Source organism: Bombina bombina, chromosome 7 (genome assembly GCF_027579735.1).
Source record: "Bombina bombina isolate aBomBom1 chromosome 7, aBomBom1.pri, whole genome shotgun sequence".
In the NCBI taxonomy this organism is placed as follows: Eukaryota; Metazoa; Chordata; class Amphibia; order Anura; family Bombinatoridae; genus Bombina; species Bombina bombina.
This window is the reverse complement of record NC_069505.1, coordinates 46,795,912-46,816,071: the sequence shown is the minus strand read 5'-3', so window position 1 is coordinate 46,816,071 and position 20,160 is coordinate 46,795,912. Positions and strand designations below refer to the sequence as shown.

The window sequence follows — 20,160 nt, the reverse complement described above, 5'->3', positions numbered from 1 at the left end:
TACTTTAGATAATTTTATTTAATTGTAATTAATTGTATTTCATTTATTTAATTATAGTGTAGTGTTAGGTGTAATTGTAACTTAGGTTAGGTTTTATTTTACAGGTAAATTTGTCTTTTTTTTTAATTAGGTAGTTATTAAATAGTTAATAACTATTTAATAACTATTCTACCTAGTTAAAATAAATACAAAGTTGCCTGTGAAATAAAAATAAACCCTAAGATAGCTACAATGTAACTATTAGTTATATTGTAGCTATATTAGGGTTTATTTTATCAGTAAGTATTTAGTTTTAAATAGGAATAATTTAGTTAATTGTAGTAATTTTATTTAGATTTATTTCAATTATATTTAAGTTAGGGGGTGTTAGGGTTAGACTTAGGTTTAGGGGTTAATAACTTTATTATAGTGGCGGCGACGTTGGGGGCGGAAGATTAGGGGTTAATAAATGTAGGTAGGTGTCGGCGATGTTAGGGCCGGCAGATTAGGGGTTAATAATATTTAAGTAGTGTTTGCGATGCAGGAGTGTGGCGGTTTAGGGGTTAATATATTTATTCTAGTGGTGGCGATGTCTGGTTCGGCAGATTAGGGGTTAAAATATTTATTTTATTGTTTGCGATGTGGCGGGGCCACGGTTTAGGGGTTAATAGGTCGTTTATGGGTGTTAGTGTACTTTTTAGCACTTTAGTTTAAGAGTTTTATGCTACGGCGTTGTAGTGTAAAACTTTTAACTACTGATTTTAAAATGCGGTACCAGGCTTGACAGGAGAGGGTCTACCGCTCACTTTTGGTCAGACTCGTAATACCGGCGCTATGCGAGTCCCATTGAAAATATAGGATACGCAATTGACGTAAGTGGATTTGCGGTATTTCCGAGTCTGGCCAAAAAGTGAGCGGTACACCTGTACCTTCAAGACTCGTAATACCAGCATTGGGACCTCTCAACGCTGCTTTTTAACCCTAATGCAAGACTCTAGCCGAAAGTTTCCTAACAGAAAATTTAATTAAAAGGTAATACAAATGTTTTGTGCGTTTATTGGCGTGCAGGAGTGTATGCCAAGGCTCTCATAACTACAGTCAAAATATTCCTTTTATAGAATATTGGAATCAGAGTAGATAGAATAACTTAATAAAAACGCTAAGATAAGAAATAAAGGTGCTTGTTGATTTGAATAATATTTAGCACCTCTAGGTACCTATCACCAGTACTACTTTACCTACGTTTTCTCCATTATAGTAAAAATAAATAGCAACCTTACATTTTATGGTACTCATATTTTTGCAATGTATTTAAATGGTTATTACAGTAGAACATGAATTACTCTGCTTTTTATTTTTTATGTTCCACCCTTGTGGTGGTGCATTTGCAGAGAGCACTACTACTTTAAAAATAAATATTCCGGCTGTTTCTATGTGCATATCATCCAATTAGAGTATCACACATTGACCTCTAACATGGTGAGGGTTATTCTGACGGCCGTTAATTAATTGACTAATGCACATGTAGAATTAGTAATATACAATTTCTAATTTTTCCCAGTGGCGTTCTCTGTAGATGCACCGTTGTAAAGGGAGTTAGTCAGGAGTTAAACCACTCTATCAGTGTAATTCAGTTCATGTTTTTACTTTAATATTTCTAACAGAGATTTGCTCCTGAAAAGGTTTTTTTTTTTTCTTTCTGATTAAATTGGTTGGTGAGTTTCTCGATTGAAAAAAAAAAAAAAACGCTAAGATAAGAATCACTTGCAGTTAGCTACACTAAAAGAATCACTATACAAATACAGTTCAGTGTACGTACTGTGCATCATTTGTTTTGATAAATATAATTAAATTACTACAATGTACACAAGATTTTTAACAATAACTTTGTCAGTTACCTGAATCCCTCATTTCCGCTGCTGTTTTTTTTTTTATCTTTTTCTTCTCTGACGTATTCTTGTTTTTCTCTATCCGTTCATGTTTTCTGCTCACAGAGACCTGACAGAAATTAACAGACGCCACATTAATGAGTCTGTAAACTTCATAAGACGGGTGAGTGAGCTCACATCTATAATCATAAGGGTGCAGTATATATTTTTTATTGAGATGGCTTTAAAGGACAGGTAATGTGGGAATTAATTAACCTTAATGGCAATTCTATATATATATATACAGCACTCTAAAATATGTATTTAAACTATTTTTGTAAGGTGTGCTAATCCTAACTGTAGGGTTTTGTATTTTTTAAAATTAAAGCACCCCGTCCAAGTTTAGGTGTACTCATGATAGTGTATTGGTGTTGTATATAAAGCCATGGAGTGTCTTTCTAATATAAAGAGAGAAACAGGAATGATTCAATCCATAACACAAAGTATTGCAATGTTGAGACAAATCAGCATTATAAGTTGGTGACTGGCTAAGCAGAATATGGCCATTTCTTTCCAATGGCAGGGAGAGTCCACAAATTAATTCATTACTGTTGGGAATACAACACCTTGCCACCAGGAGGAGGCAAAGACAACCCAGCCAAAGCATTAAGTATCCCTCCCACTTCCCTTACTCCCCAGTCATTCTTTGCCTTGTCAACTAGGAAGTTGGAGAAGAAAGTGCTCTGAAGAAGATTGAGTCCTTTATTGTGTAGTTTCCCTGCAGGATAGGACTGGGGTTCTGGAAGTAACCATGTAAGTCTCTTAGAGATGTGGTGAAAGTTAGCTCCTGGATGTCGCAGGGAAGCTTCCCAGGCCTCCTTCCAGTGTATATTTGCTAACACCCCCTCTGGCAACCGGTGTAAGCATACACTGCTTTTTTTTTCATCTCAGGTCGCTGTCAGAAGTGAATGAGGTATGCTGTCAGACCTGGAAGGCTGTGCCTGCTCCACAGTGTAGGTCATGTAGGGTAAGTCCTCTTTCTATTTATGCCTTCCCTGTGAGGGGACGTATAAAGGCAGGGGACTTTGCCAGGTGACTGGTTGCCACCTAATCTGCCTCATGTAAGTGATCTGGGGACTTTTTAATATCTTCCTTAGGATATTTCTTAAAATGAGCAGCTAGAGTTAACTTTTAGCTCTCACAACAGGCAGAGAAGGGGTTTAGATGTTTGCTTTCCTGCCTATTGTGAGCGGAAGGACGATTGTCCTATATGCAGGCTAGTGATACCTCACAGGCAAGGGGCTTCATATAGCTTTGCTCAGTCTTGGGACCTCTACTGTTCATATCCTATCTAGCAAGGGGATGATTACAGCTATTTCTTTTAAACCCAGTGACTGTATAAGGACCGTACCCTCTCAGGCATAGAGGTTCAGGCGCTGCCTTTATATTCAGGCACAATATTTATCCCTCTAGATTAATTCCCCCTCCCCCCTTTTCATGTTAGTATAGACCTCAGATTAAGGCTAGTATTAAAGCGGGGAACGTGTTGGGATTGTGGCGACACAGGACCGCTTCCATGAGGTCCCGGGTTTTGCACCATTTCCACGTGAGGTGGTGCCTGTAACACTAGTCCCTACAGGGACTTTTTATGTTTTTTTCTGCACTCTGTCCCACGTTAATTTTGATAGCGGGACTCATAGCCTGGGAAGGTGACACGAGAGAGGTGTCTCTAATGCCACCTTTATTTGTAATTGATATGCTCCACATAGTATGCTCCACATACATAGAGAATACGACCGGCAGCGGGAGGGGTTAAGAACCTTTCTTCCCGCCGCAGGCCAGGTTTTGTCTTTGTTAGGATTGTCACTTATGACACAGCCCTCCTTTGTATGTTTAAGAGTGTCATTGCAAAGAATGGGTTAAGGTCTATGATAGCACCAAGCGATTTCTCTCCTGGGAGTATTACTACACATGTACAATCTATACGTATAACATTCTACTCCAGGTCATAGGATGCTTATTATGTTTTAAGAGCAGCCTGTGTGGATTTTTAAGGGGTCTGAGGTGCATCCATTTCTTACAAAGGCATATCATAATTGCTCACGCTGTTAAATATTTCCCGTCCTATATAATGATTATTCATTTTCATTTAAGTAACAATCAGTACTTTGCACAGATCTCAGGCTGTTTATCTCTGTTCAAGCTAAGTACTTTGCTGGCATCTAGAGGTGTTTATAAAAATGGCACCTGGTTCAGGTTGTAATTTTCCATTTTCTGTGAATCTGTTGAGAGCAGCAGGTTCTGATAAACTAAAATGATTTAGGGTTATTTGCATTGTATGTTCCCAAGTAAGTTTATATGATATGAGTTGTCTCATATAGGGTGACTTCTTTTTATAGGATCTCTGTCTGATCTCTCTTATCCTCGAATGAAGGTGACATTTAGGGTGACCTTTTAGATTACCCATCCTCGCCTGATGCTCAGATCTGAGGCAACTACTTTACCAGGGAAATGTCTCCTAGTGCTATAGCATACTTTTCCTTCTAAATACAGGGAGAGTCCACAGCTGCATTCATTACTTTTGGGAATACAGAACCTGGCCACCAGGAGGAGGCAAAGACACCCCAGCCAAAGGCTTAAATAGCTACCCCACTTCCCTCATCCTCCAGTCATTCTTTGCCTTTCGTCGTAGCAGGTAGGCAGAGAAGTGTCGGAAGATAACGGAGTAGTCTCTTATGGAGGGTAGTACTCTTCGAGATGGGACTGGAGTTTTAAGTAGTCTTGTCAGCCTCTCAGTGAGAGCATTGATGAAAGTTAGAGTCTTTCTGCGAAACCATCCCGACTTATGTTAACAGCTCTATAAGCAATCAGCATTGACGAGTTTCGCTGCCTGCTTTTCTGCAGTCAAGTCCATGTCAGAAGCGCTGCTAAAATCCGTCAAACTTAAAGGACCATGTTGCTGTTCCACGGCATAGATTCTGGTAAGATCATTTCAATTTTTACATACTTGTAACGTTAGAAGACAGGGTCTCAGTGGGGCTCCTTTATCTTTATGGAATCAAGGGTTACTATCTCCAGAGGAGGATTATTGAACAGTGGGTGCTTTAATTATGTTTGTTTTGTGATTTTGACTGCTTATGTGTTTGGGACGTTTGGGGCTCATAGGCTTTTACGGAACGTACAGGTTTTCGAGCTGCACAGTTTTTTAGACTGGCGCGCTTTTCTTAGCGGGAGTGAATCCTGCACATTGCCCACATGACCGGGTGAGGTCACATTTTTGTTTGCCATTTCTGTATTCCTGACCGTGCGACTGCGGATAGGATCCGTTTTATCTCTACCTGTCTGGGTCATAGGAGGTGGTGAGTGCCCCAGCCATTGGGGGTGTAAGATGCCAGTTGTTTTTTTTACCATAATCTACTTAGTCGTGTTATGGAGGATTCTGCTATGTTAGAGGGGGTTTCCTCTGATTCAGATTTTGATACCTGTGTATATTGTGAGGAGGCCCGGGTAACCCAGCCTTCTCAATTATGTTCCGTATGCCGCAATAGAGTATTTTCTTCCCACTTTGGAACGTTAGAGACCACTGAGCCATCCACCTCTGAGGATTCGGCATCCCATCTGGTGCGTTCCCTAACATCTTCTGGTCCTGTACAGGAGGTTGCCCCGCATACTGTTACACCTTCTCCTGAAGGTGGCCTTTTTCCACCAGAGGTTACTACACGGTTTCGCATGGCCATATTTCTGGCCTTAGCGTATTTGCATCTCCCTGCCACGTGCAAGCGGAGGCTTGATCCGTGTACTCCTGCCCAAGGTCCGGCATGTAAGAGGACTTTGATGTCCGATCAGTCTTCTGGGGAAGCGGTGTCCTCTGCGGCTTCAGAGGTGCTACCTCCATGGTCGGAGACTCCAGATACTTCGACTTGGGTGAATTTTGCCTTTAAATTGGCTCGCCTGCGTGTACTTCTGAGAGAAGTTTTGGCGACGTTGGAGGATCCTATTTCCGATCCGTCAACTGAATCTGTCTGTTGATTCAGATTACGATCTTGTTTAGACGACTGGAGGGATGGTGATCCTATTCCTTATTTTTCTTTATATTGTTATTCTTGTTTGTGTATCAGTTTCCCAGTTCGGAGCTCTTGAGGAATTGTGTCGCATGACGGGCGGGACCTGTTTGTTTCATTTTTCCCTGGGCTATCTCTTGTGTGCGCTTGCCTAATTTCTTTTCTAATCCGGTTAGGATAAGTTTTTATTTTCCTTTGTTTTTTGAGCGTGAGATTATGTTGAAATTCTTCTTAGGAAGATTTTCGCTCTGGGATTCTGGTATTAGCTATTAGCGGTGGAAGTTCTATAAAAAAAAAAAAAGAATTATTACAAAAACTAGAGGTTGTCTCTGGTCGGGGTGATGTTCCCTCGATATGTCCGAGACTATGTTTAAGCTTCGGAGCTTATATGTTTTTATGTTTATTATTCTCAGATTTCTGGCACTGCTAGAAATTTAGATTTTTCCATTTGACCCTGAACAGATATGTTGTATCCTTCATATCAGGCTGGTCCTGGTTGGATATAGTTATCTCTGTTCTTTTGCGGTTTGTACAGATATGTTGTATCCTAACAGGCTGGTCCTGTTTGGGTATTTGTTATCTCTCTTCTTTCTTCTCTCAAGAGGTTGGTTTTTCGGTCCAGAGGGAGCCCTTCTATCCTGGATGTCAGGCTGGTACTTTTTAAATTGTCTTGGTTGGGAATCTGATATTGGATCATATGCAGTCCAAGTGGCCTACAAGTTAATACCCTGCCTTGCAAAGCTGTTGCCTTGGCGTTTGAATTCTTCTGTGACAGTTTTCTTTAGGAGCTAAGATTTGCCCCTCTTGATAAGGGGAGGACGGCTGACTTTTGGAGTCTTTTTTCCGGTTCGTCTTCTCAGGGGTGTATTTCCTCCTTTGTTGGTGCTCCTTAGGGGTTTTCTCATTCTATTTGGTTTTCTATGCTCTCTAGGTAGAGCTTATTTCTTCTTTCTCTTGAGGGTTGATATATGGTTCTCTCTCCCCTTATTAGGGAGATTTTCCTATCATCATGTTGAGGAAATCCGATTTTTCGGGACTGTATTGTTTCCAGTAACCTCGTTCTGATTCTAAATTTCTGGGATCCAGGGGGGGTTTGGTTTTATACAGTATCCTGTCTTTTCTGGGTTCTGGTTGCTCCTCTTTTTGGCAGTTCTGGTTTCTTCATCGCCTGCTAGGAGTTTTAAGGAATCTCTCCTGTTCTTTCCAGTTGGTTCCTGAATCTGTTTGATTTTCAGACAGGAAGTTTCCTAGGCTTTTTAAATTTAAATACTCTATAGGCTTGCTCTGCTGTTTTTAATTCAGTCCTTCGCTGGTACTGTGGGTGGATGATGTTTTTCAGCTGGGCACGTTACTATCTATCTCCAGAATCTCATAGATTTCCGGTTAGTCCGCTTCGGTCGCCAGTATACAGTATTGTGACGGACTTCCCCGCTACCCTGACTGGGTAGCTCTGCCAAACGGGTCCTGCTTCCTCCCTGCCGACTGCAGCTATGTAGCTGGCAAGTGACCACAGCCTGTAGCCACCCCTGATGCCCGACAGTACCATTACTCAGGGTCCCACCCTGTGGCAGACCTCAGCTACTCCGACTGAGTAGCTCTGCCAGATGGTCCTTCCTTTGCCTGGAACAGGCTGTTATGTAGCCCAGGAAAGTGATTTCTATGTAGCCCAGGAAAGTGATTTTAGCTGGAGCTCACCCAAATAACTAGACAGACTAGCCTTCAGGTGAACAAGAACTGATTTTATTGAGAACACACACTCCTTTTATACACACATCTCATCTTGATAACACAAAGGACAATCCCACAATTTTCCCGCCATTCCCGCCCCTCCAGACTGACCTGCGCCTCCATAAGAGCCACAGTCCTACATAATCTCAATATATAGTGGTGGCGGTTTCGGGTGATCCTGGTGGAGCGGCGGCGGTGTCATTTTAAAGCTCTCGGTCCCCAGATTTCACAGTCCAAAAATCAGCATGATTCGTTACTGGGGACCGGAGTTACAGTCCGTTGAAGTTATGGGGTTAGGGGTCCAAAACCCCCAGTTCCCAAAGGAGCTCCCCTCCGTAATTTGCCCACCTCTTGTCCTCCCTAGGGGCTACTAATCCCCAAAAGAGCGGAGCTCTGGGGCACATGGTTGCTGGAGCGACAAGGGGTAAATTTAGCAGGTGTCCTGCTGTACTGTGGCCGACCGGGAGTTCCAGGAGCCTGGACAGCCTGAGAGGGGTTAGACGGGTGTCCGTTGTGAGGCGGCCGACGGGGAGTTCCAGGAGCCCGGACAGCCTAGGAGGGTTTTCCTGGTCATACACAACCCCTTTTTCTAAACAAGTTTGGAACACAAAACCATGCAACCAAAAGCTTCCAGAGATGGTGGTTGCTCTGAGGAGCCCAAAACCACTGATAAACAACAGGGGTGAGGTTGTATTGGGGGTTGGGGGTATCCTTAGCTGTCTGGTATCCGTGACATCTCCCCCCTTCCAGTTTGGCAGACCTGGCTAGACCCTTAACGGGTCGGCCAGGGGCTGTCCGACGGTTGCCCTCCACTTCTCGGTTGCTGGGAGAGGTTATCCCATCTCTCCTGAGCTTGGGGCACCCTAGGGGGTTCCTGCTGGCGTTTATTCCCTGCGGATAGCCACATAATGCAAAGTCACATAATGCAAAGTCCCAAACAAGTTTGCTAAGGCCGGCTCCCAAACAATTGCTGTTCCACAAGTTCCAGTGTCCTTAAGTTCCATGGCCAAACTGTCTCCCTCTGTGACACTCTGTTGAGTACCGGCTGACCCATCCACAAGCAAAGCCAGTACCGGTTTCCCGACTGTAAACCCACCCCAGACTGTAGGTTGAGGTTGCTCCTTGGTGGGGCAGGCAAGACTCGGGTGCCCAAACTGGTGGCACCAAATGCAGGGGCAGGTATCCAACAAAGCCATTGCCGGTTTTTCCGGCTGTTGGTGGAAGTTACTCCTTGGTGGGGCAGGCCAAACTCGGGTGCCCAAACATCTGGCACCAACTGCATGAGCGGGTACCCCCCTGGCCTGCCCCCTGTGAGATATACTCCAGGACAAGAAAAGGGTATAGACCCTGCCAAGCTACTGAGGGGAGAGACCGTCTGTCTCTTCTCCCGAGAAGGAGATCTACTGCTGGGGAGGGAGGTCTGCTACCTCCGCTCCATGGGAAACTGTGCTGCCGCTGGAGAGAGAGACCGACTGTCTCCTCTCCCAGAAAGGGGTTCTGCTTATGGGGAGGGAGGACGACTACCTCCGCTCCCAGGGGATGGCTCTGCCGCTGGGGAGAGAGACCGACTGTCTCCTCTCCCAGGAAGGGGTTCTGTTCACGGGGAGGGAGGACGACTACCTCCGCTCCCAGGTGATGGCTCTGCCGCTGAGGAGAGAGACAGATTGTCTCCTCTCCTGGCTCTGCCGCTGGGGAGAGAGTCCGACTGTCTCCTCTCCCAGGAACGGGTTCTGTTTACGGGGAGGGAGGACAACTACCTCCGCTCCCAGGGGATGGCTCTGCCGCTGGGCAGAGAGACCGATTGTCTCCTCTCCCGGCTCCTGGCTATGCCGCTGGGGAGAGAGACCGACTGTCTCCTCTCCCAGGAAGGGGTTCTGTTTACGGGGAGGGAGGTCGACTACCTCCGCTCCCAGGGAATGGCTCTGCCGCTGGGCAGAGAGACCGATTGTCTCCTCTCCCGGCTCCTGGCTCTGCCGCTGGGGAGAGATACCGACTGTCTCCTCTCCCAGGAAGGGGTTCTGTTTACGGGGAGGGAGGACGACTACCTCCGCTCCCAGGGGATGGCTCTGCCGCTGGGCAGAGAGACCGATTGTCTCCTCTCCCGGCTCCTGGCTATGCAGCTGGGGAGAGAGACCGACTGTCTCCTCTCCCAGGAAGGGGTTCTGTTTACGGGGAGGGAGGTCGACTACCTCCGCTCCCAAGGAATGGCTCTGCCGCTGGGGAGAGATATTGACATCCATCTCTCCCTACAAGGGGTTCTCTGTAAGGGGAGGGAGGACGACTTTCTCCTCTCCCTGGTTTCCTGGAGCTGTTACAGGTGCTGGGCAGAGGCCGGCGGCTCTCTGCCCTTTGGCCAGCGCTTCTGCTGGGGTGGCTCCCTTGTCCAAGTCTATAAGCTCGGGGCCAGGCTGCTGATCTGTATCTAGCAGCTCGTCGTCGCTTATGCTCAGTTGCCACTCATCTGAGGCCAACCTCCATGATTCCCAGAGTGCTGCCCCACAGCTTAGGATTGGTAGTTCTTAGCCTGAGGGTTAGCCTGGCAGTCTAACAGTTGTGCGGTTACGGGTGGTCTCATCCGTCACTTCTGCCCTGGATATGTGGGCTCCTAAGCAGATCCAGATAGCTGTTTCTGTTCTATTCCTGAGGTTGTGAACTCTTGGTGTTCTTTTCCTTTGCTACAATGCGACCTGCGGTCAGGCTGTTGCGTTCAAATTTTCGTCCTTCAGGATACTAGACTTTTTGTCTAGGATTGCATCGGTTTAGTTGCAGAAGATGGTCCTTGAATTGTCTATTCATTGACTTGTTAAGTTTCTGGGATATCTCTCCAGGTCCCAGTATCTCTTGCTGTTGGGTAATCCGCATTCTCCGCAGTCTTATTTCAAATGAGTCTTTTTCTTCGGGCTCTGCAAGGGGATTCTCTCCCTTTTTCTCGGGGATCGTATGGTGTTGGGAGTCCTGGTTGTCCTCCTTGTTGGGTTCGTGGAGGAGTGTTTCTTCTCCTGATCTCATAGTCAGCGGGACTCTTTGGGACAAGTGTTTTTATGTGGTCTCCAACGTGGGCTCTTACGGTCCTAATTGTGGGGCAGTTAATTGGTTCTGATAACTTTTTGGTCCTTTGCTTCTGTTAAAACAGTTTTCGGGGGATGAAATTTTTTTCCAGGCTGTGTTGCTATTAGATTGGGCCGCCTTATTGTTATCACCCCCCCCCCCCCCCCCCCGTTAGGATTCAGTGTCCTCTATAGCTTGGGTATTGTTTTCCCAAAAGTAATTAATGCAGCTGTGGACTCTCCCTGTATTTAGAAGGAAAACTAAAATTATGACTTACCAGATAATTTCCTTTCCTTCAATACAGGGAGAGACCACAGCTCCCGTCCGTGCCCTCCGGAGGGCGGCCCTAAATTTAAATTGCTTTCTTCTGGCACCTTTTTCACCCTGATATTTATTCTACTGTTCCTTGTTTGGCGGACATCATGATCTGCGGACATGGTGTCTATGTCTGGGCAATCTATATATAGTTTAGTGGTTAAGTAAAGTATATATACTGGATTCCTTGGAATTTAAAGAAGAGTCCTTAATGGACCAGGTCTGGATCAATCATATCAACTGGAGAGGGGGTAGGCCCCTTTCTCCAGATCAGGAAATCTAGATCTAAGGATCGTCCATTGGGCAATTTTTGTCCCTTTTCCATAATACAGGGACAATATTCCAGGTGTCTTCCAAGTCGAACCAACCCAAAAGTACCTGGATTCCGAATCAATATTAGATCGAGGTTTAACAGTCCAAGTAGCCTTCCACTGGCTACAAGTCTGCATGAGGGACAACCCCCGATCCGGGATTGGATCCAGACTATCCCTTTTTTCAGTGCATTTGAGTTCGGGATATTCAGGACACTGGGCTTTAAAAGCAGCCTCCCGGGTGTATGGGGGATAGGCTTCTGATCTTGCCTTACTGAGAAAGATTCCTTCTGTCAAGGCTCTCTTCAAATTCAGCGAAGAGGACAGCCTTTTTGAACTGCATAAAAGACCTATCTTCTTTGGGAGTTGTTGTTCCAGTGACCCCTAAGATCGGGGCAGAGGATTTTATTAAACCTATTCATGGTTTCCAAATTCTAGACTTAAAGGGACACTGAACCCAAATTTTTTCTTTCGTTATTCAGATAGAGCATGCAATTTTAAGCAACTTTCTAATTAACTCCTATTATAACATTTTCTTCATTCTCTTGGTATGTTTATTTGAAAAGCAAGAATGTAAGTTTAGATGCCGGCCCATTTTTGGTGAAAAACCTGGGTTGTCCTTGCTGATTGGACAGCACTAATACACAAGTGCTGTCCATGGATCTGAACCCACAGTTTGCTGGCTCTTTAGCTTAGATGCTTTCTTTTTCAAATAAAGATAGCAAGAGAAAGAAGAAAAATTGATAATAGAAGTAAAGTAGAAAGTTGCTTAAAATGAATCATGAAAGAAAAAATTTGAGTTCAGTATCCCTTTAAAGTGTCTCAACAAGTTTCTCAGGTTCCCGTCCTTCGAGATGGAGACTATCAGATCCACTCTTCCGTTGGTCCAGGAGGGTCATTTATGACCACTATCAACCTAAAGGATGTATATCTACATGTTCCGATCAACATGGGTCATTTTCAGTTCCAAAAGTTTGCTTTTCTGGACAAGCATTTCCAGTTTGTAGCTCTGCCTTTTGGTCTAAATACTGCACCAAGGATCTTTACACAGGTACTAGAAGCTCTGCTAATGGTGGCCAGAATGCAAGGAATCGTGGTGGCACCTTACCTGGACGATATCTTGGTTCAAGCTCCATCTTTTTTCTTTGGCAAGATCTCACACGGACTCTCACATCTGCTTCGGGCCCATGGGTGGAAGGTAACTCTAGGCTAGAGTTCTCTGGTCCCCAACACCAGGGCATGTTTTCTGGGAACGATCATCTACTCGATGTCCATGCAGATCTTCCTGACGGATTAACATCGATCCAAGCTCCTTTCTGCCTGTCTCTCTCTTCAGTCCACTGCCTGTCACCCAGTGGCTCAATGCATGGAGGTAGTTGGTCTCATGATGCCTACCATGGATATTATCCTTTTGCTCATTTCCATCTGTGACCTCTACAACTATGTATGCTCAGGCAATGGAATGGTGATCATTCCGGCCTGTTCCAACGGATCGTACTGGATAGCCATAGGAGAGATTATCTCTCCTGGTGGCTCTGTCACGACCACCTGTCTCAAGGCACATGTTTTTTTGAGACCATTGTGGGAGATTGTGTCTACAGGCGCCAGTGTTCTTGGCTGGGGTGCAGTTTGGGGTCCCCTGAAGGCGCAGGGAACCTGGTCACTAGAGGAATCTTTGCTTCCCATCAATATTCTGGCATTGAGAGCCATCTTTAGTGCTCTAACGCGTGGCCTCAACGTTTCTTTGTCTGGTTTATCAGATTAAAATCAGTCAACATATCATCTGTGGCTTATATCAATCATCAAGGGGGTACACTGAGTTCCCTGGCTATGAGTGAGGTCTCCCGCATCCTCCAGTGGGTGGAGTCTTACAAATGTCACATTTCAACAATTCTTATCCCGGGGGTGGACAATTGGGAGACAGACTTTTCATCCCGGGAAGTAATCTCTTCCCAGAAAGTGTTCTCCGAGATTCTTCAACTGGGGTGTTCAAAAGAGAGACCTCATGGCCTCTCATCTTTATACCAAACTGCTCCAGTACGGGTTGAGATCGAGAGATCCTCAAGCAGTGTTGGTGGACGCATTAGCGGTTCCATGTGTTCTTCAACAGGCTCCGTTTGAGCCTATGCATTCATTTGATATAAAACTTTTGTCTTGGAAGGTCTTGTTTTTGCAAGTTATTTCTTCTGCTTGAAGAGTTTCTGAGTTATCTACTTTACAGTGTGACCCCACTTATCTTGTTTTCCATGCAGATAAGGCTGTTTTACGTACCTTCTTTTTCCCCTTATCCAAAAAGCTGTGCTACACAATATGGATGTAGTGCATACTTTGAAATTCTATCTTCATGCAACCAAGGATTTCAGACAATCTTCTTCCTTGTTCTGTATGCCGCTAAGCACAAGGGTCAGAAGGCCACTGTGACTATTCTTTCTTTTTGGCTGAGGAGTGTCATTCGTTTGGCTTACGAGGAAGCTGGTCTGCAGCCTCCTGTTAGGATTACGGCTCACTCTACCCGTGTATCGTCCTCTTCCTGGGCTTTTAAGAACAAAGCTTCTATGGAACAAATCTGTAAGATGGCTACCTGGTCCTCTTTTCATACCTTTTCAAAATTTTACAAGTTTGATGTTTTTAGGTCTGCTTGCCTCATTTACCCTCCCTTTTCATTCTGTGTCCTCTCTAGCTTGGGTATTGGATTCCCAACAGTAATGAATAAATTTGTGGACTCTCCCTGCCATTTGAAAGAAAACAAAATTGATGCTTACCTGATTAATTATTTTCTTTCCTGGGAGAGTCCACAAACCCGCCCTATTATTTTTAAGGCAGCTTTTTTTTCCTTATCTTCTGGCACCTCTTTACCCCTTGTGTTTCTTCTACTTTCCTTTTTCCTCGGCTGAATGAAGAGAAGTGGGAGGGATACTTATAGCTTTGGCTGGGGTGACTTTGCCTCTTCCTGGTGGCCAGGTGTTGTATTCCCAACAGTAATGAATGAATGAATTTGTGGACTCTCCCTGCCAGGAAAGAAAATATTTTATCAGATAAGCATGAATTTTGTTATTGTGTAACTAAGGTCCCAATTTTAATATAAAAGTATAGGTGATTTTTGCAGCATTTACAAATGTTTTGTTTATTTGTGCTCCAAATTCTTTGTTTGGTCTCATTGGCAACTCTTGCAAAGATGTATTTAAGCTCTTTTTTTTAAGGTGTGCTAAACATACAGTCAGGGCTGGAAATGTATACTAGTCCCAGATGAGTAAGAAACTAACTAGAAAATGCACACCTTTAACTGAGGCAACTGATATGGGTGTTTTTCATTTCACTTGCACTTGTTTCAAACACTTTTTTTATATATTTATATACAAGTATTGTCACAGCTCCGTGGGGGAGGAGCTTGTGGTCACTGCTATATATTTATTCATTGCACTGATGTTATTCTATGAAGGGGATTTTTTCATCCCTGAAATATTAACACAATAAATTTAAAAACAAAATTGTCCAATACCCTGAGAGTGCAGAATGTTTGGCTTCAATTAATATATTTTCTTGCACCCGGGTAGATAGCTAACCTTGGTGGACCATTACACAGTCTGTTTTTTTTTTTTATATATATGTATATAATCACACAAATCCACAATGTTTAGTTAGCACACGTAACAAAAAAACAGTTTAAATACATATTTGGGAGTGCTGCCAATGAAAATAGTAAAACAAAACGCATACTGGCGCACATCCACATACAAATATAGACAAAACTATTTTGAACTGCTACAGTATTTTTAAAGCTGCATTGCCTTAGCAGTTTAATAAAATTTATGTCCGTCTAATAAAAAATAATAGCAATGAGACAACGTGTGCTCAAAGGAACTGCAAATGTTTCAGATTTACCAGGAAATGACAGTTGTATAAACCACACAGGAAAGCTTGGGGGCAAAAGTACACAAACGTTATGGTGAGAAGAATGTAACAGAACTTTATATATTAAATACAATCTAAATGTAAAATATTAGGCTTTAACATTTTAGGGGTTATTTTTCTCATAACTAGACAAAGTATAGTACGTTTAGTAAATCTTCTGCTGTGCCTAAGATGAATTTTGCTATAGACTGCACTTAAAAGGGACACTGAACCCATTTTTTTTTTCTTTCATGATTCAGATAGAGCAGCAATTTTTTAACAACTTAATAATTTACTCCTATTATCAATTTTTCTTCGTTCTCTTGGTATCTTTATTTGAAAAAGAAGGAATGAAAGATTACGAGCCAGCCCATCTTTGGTTAAGCACCTGGGTAGCATTTGCTAATTGGTTGCTAAATGTACCCACCAATCAGCAAAACCTATCCAGGGTGCTGAACCAAAAATGGGCCAGCTAGATGTCTGGGTTGGGGAAGGACAAACGGTTCTCTGTTTGTCTAAACATTATATTGTTGCTCTATTGCTTACATAAACTTGTGTGTATAACCCCATCAGGGGAGGCATATGTACGTATCTGCCAATCATTGGGTGTGTACAGTTCTGGACCAGGAGTACATTGTGGTGCCGGAGGTATCTGATAATAGACATGTGCAATATACAGAAAGCACATTTGCCACTCTAATACATGAAGCACAAATGAGAGTGACGTTATGGCGACATGCACACCTGTGTGCTGGGGAGAAAGACCAATCAGAATGCTGGAGCTCCTGCTGTACTACATTCTGCAAATGGTGGTATCCTAGCAACCAAGTTTTATCTTGGTCTGCTAGGATTCCATTGGCCTGGGCTGCCGCTCTGGAGTGGACTTAAAGGGCCACTAAACCCAAAATCTTTTTTTCATGATTCAGATAAAGAATAGAAATTTAAACAACATTCCAATTTACTTCCATAATTTATTTTGCTTCATTTTTAAAATATCCTTATTTGAAGAAAAAGCATTGCACATGGTGAGCCAATCACATGATGCTTCTATGTGCAGCAACCAATCAGCAGCTAGTGAGCATATCTAGATATGCTTTTCATCAAAGACTATCAAGAGAATAAAACAAATTAGATAGTATAAGTAAATTAGAAAGATGTTTAACATTGCATTCTCTTTCTAAATCATAAAAGAAAAAATGTGGGTGGCATGTCCCTTTAAACCCATCTGCAGGACTTAAACACCTAGTTATATGCAAGCAATAGTGCAATAATAAAGTTCTCTCACACATTAGAACATGTTCCTTTTGTATTTTAATGTCCCTTTAAAGGGACAGTCTAGACCCAATACTTATTCTTTATTATTTATTGTTACATACCATACAAGCATCTTACAACGGGTTCCACATCTATAAGCTTGTAAGAAGTACATGAAACTTTTAAATAATCATTATTTGTTAGCATCTGAGCTCCGCCCACAGCTTTCTTTTTGCCCAGTTAGCCGTTTTCTTGTATGACAGTTTAGTAGTGCAAGGTTAATATCTTTCAGTTAGCTATTTCAAATTGCACATGTACAAATCTTATTAATGAGTCAATCGTGATTGGAGAATTAAGTATAGTTTTGTGCAAGGATTTAAACATAATAAAGAAAAATACATTTAATGTCTCTTTAAAGTGAATGTCAACTTTTATGATAAAGTGCTTGGTTTTTAAACAAAACTATTAAAAATAGGGGCACTTTCATTCATAAAAGTTTACATTGCACCGGATTTTACAAATACTTACCTTTTTCTCCTGAAACGCCGGATCGCAGATCCCACGCCTGCTTCTTCCTGTACTTACACAGCAATGATGAAACCGGCGTCCTCCAATCACGACATTGCCTCACCAGATGAACGCTCCTGGGGGGAAGCCGTGATGGGAGGAAGCCGGTTTCATCATTGCTGACGAAGTACAGAGGACCTGCAGGCGGGGGGATCGGCGATCCGGTGTTTCAGGAGAAGAAGGAAAGTATTTGTAAAATCCGGTACAATGTAAACTTTCATGAATGAAAGTGCCCCTGTTTTAAATAGGTTTTGTTTTTTTAAACCGGGCACTTTATCATGAAAGTTGACATTCACTTTAAAGACTACATAAGTGACAGTTGACATTGCCCATAATTATACCACAAGCGGAGCACTTGTGTTTAAATGTAGCTACCTGTCCAGTAAGCTATGTATATATTTCATTGTGACATCTAATTTTTCATCCCACAGTTGGAAGAAGCACAAAAGAGGCGTTTGGATAAATTGCTGGCGGCTCATCAGGATACGCTACAAAGGATAAAAGACGAGGAACCAAAGGTCAGTAAAGATTACCCACACTGACTGAGTTGACACTTCTTGTCTTAGTCATTTCATTTTTTTAACACCCTAAACGTCTCAATTGTATGTTCATCCTTTCCGCTTGGCTTCTCTTTCCCATTCATTCCATGTTTCTGCTCGCGCATTTTCCAGATTTTGTGTTCTGGTTCCTCTCTGTTCCTACACCGTTTAATACTTTGCTTACAGTTTCTGCTTTTTCCTTCTATTTAGCTCATGGCACAGTTGGATTTGGAATGCCAGGCAGAGTATGATCAACTTCCGCTGGAAGTTCGGCGTTACTTGCAGGATGAAGTGGGTTGGGGAGGGAACGGATCAGGACCTCCCTCGTCTTCCTGCAGTACTCCAACATCGGTTACTCGAAGTGTATGGTCAGATAGTGGAGATACCAGTCTATTATACACTCCCGGGGACTCCAGTGACGAAGCCACCAGACTCTGACCTCCATTACATATCAAAGAACTATACAAGAGGCCACATCATCCAATCATTAATCCGAGAGTCCCAAAAACAAGTCATTGCCTCTAACATACAGTTAATCCAAAAATTCATATGTATCAGAAATCCTATGTAAATAATTGAAACAAAGATAAATATGAGGTTCTCCCGGAAATACCGATTTTATCCTCACAAACCAAGACCGTGCTCCTGGAATAACCCAAAGCATTTTTAACAGACACTGAATCCAAAGAAGCCAGACAGATGGGAGATATCTATAAATTAAATGTAAAGGTCCCTCTGTGGGGCTAAATTTCTGTATAATCACAGATGTAATTATAAATGATAGCACGGTTGTGTGTGCATATGCGCCATTGTTTTTGCCTGAATGATCCTGTATGAGATTGTATGGAAATGCGTGTGTGTGAGTGGGTGTCGTTGTCCGTGTGGGTGTGTCACTGTTAGCGTCACAGTCTCCTCCCCTCAAAAAACTATGTATTTTTTACTCACATTTTATTTCTCCAATAAAACTATGAAAAAAATTTAATTTCCTCTGTGCTTGCTAAATGTCTGATAAGTACATTTGAACGAGTTAGAGTTCATTTTGTGTTTTTTTTTGGCTATATGACATTTGAGGGACACTGACCCCAAATTGTTTCTTCCATGATTCAGATAGAGCAGCAATTTTAAGCAACTTTCTAATTTACTCCTATTATCAATTTTTCTTCATTCTCTTGCTATCTTTATTTGAAAAGCAAGAATGTACGTTTAGAAGCAGGGCCATTTTTGGTTCACAACCTGGGTTGTGCTTTCTGATTGCTGGCTAAATGAACCCACCAATAAACAAGTGCTGTCCAGAGTTCTGAACCAAAATTGTCTGTCTCCTTAGCTTAGATGCCTTCTTTTTCAAATAAAGATAGCAAGAGAACAAAGAAAAATGGATAATAGGAGTAAATTATAATTAGCACCACTCCCCCTGGTGAAAGGACCATCTGCTGCGAAAGTCGCCTTCCCATTTCTCCACCCCCAGAATGTGGATCGCTGAGAGACAACAGTTGTGGGTCACCGCTTACTGAAGGATCTGGGACACATTGTTCATTGCTAATGAACTCCGTGTGCCTCCCTGATGGTTGATGTACGCAACCAAGGTAATATTGTCCGATTTAAATCTGATATGCTGGGCAGAACTGAGCTGGGGCCAAGCCCTCAGAGCATTGAGAATCACCCGCAGTTCTAGAATATTTTTTGGAAGAGAAGACTCTTCTCGGGACCAAGTTCCCTGGGCCATCCTGGAACCCCAGACTGCGCCCCAGTCTGAAAGGCTGGCATCCGTAGTCACATTCTACTAGGACGGTCTCAAGAAGCACGTTCCTAGAGACAGATGATCCTGACAGAGCCACGAAGAGAGAGATTCTCTTGTCTGGTTGTCTAATACAATCTGCTGAGACAGGTGTAAGTGATCTGCATTCCATTGTCTGAGCATACATAGTTGTAGATGTCTGAGATGGAAGCGAGCAAAAGGAATAATGTCCATAGAAGACACCATTAGACCTATCAATTCCATACCATGAGCCGCCATAGGATTTGAGGGGGATTCCAGGGAACGGCATGCCGAAGCTAGCTTGGAACGTCTCTGATCTGTCAGAAAGATCCTCATGGAAACTGAGTCGATGATGGTACCCAGAAAGACTACCCTGGTAGAGGGAATCAGAGAACTCTTTTCTAGATTTATCTTCCACCCATGAGTCCGAAGGAGACTCAGTAGAGATTCCGACTGATATATGAATGATAGGTAGCGCAAAAAACTGCTGTTCCTAAGTGTATCTAATAAAAATGATTCCAATACGTAATCCAAATAAGGTGTGTTAATATACCATATATATATACAGTGGATATAAAAAGTCTACACACCCCTGTTAAAATGTCAGGTTTCTGTGATGTAAAAAAATATAAATCATTTCAGAACTTTTTCCACCTTTAATGTGAACTATAAACTGTACAACTCAATTGAAAAACAAACTGAAATCTTTTAGGTGAAGGGAAGTAAAAATAAATAAATAAAATAATATGGTTGCATAAGTGTGCACACCCTTAAACTAATACTTTGTTGAAGCAACTTTTGATTTTATTACAGCAAGATTTGCCGACTCCAAAGCCCAAACAT

General features: G+C 42.9%; 1 protein-coding gene across 1 annotated transcript in view; it reads left to right on the top strand.

Moving 5' to 3' along the window:
• The window catches only part of PLCB3 (phospholipase C beta 3), a gene marked incomplete in the record, with an annotated part of 460,897 nt that extends 442,354 nt beyond the window's left edge, over positions 1-18,543 (top strand). Inside the window, 3 exon segments of the mRNA XM_053720071.1 lie at positions 1,974-2,031; positions 17,454-17,540; positions 17,772-18,543. Of these exon segments, the coding sequence (XP_053576046.1) occupies positions 1,974-2,031; positions 17,454-17,540; positions 17,772-17,999 (373 nt within the window).
• Positions 18,544-20,160: the final 1,617 nt, after the last annotated feature.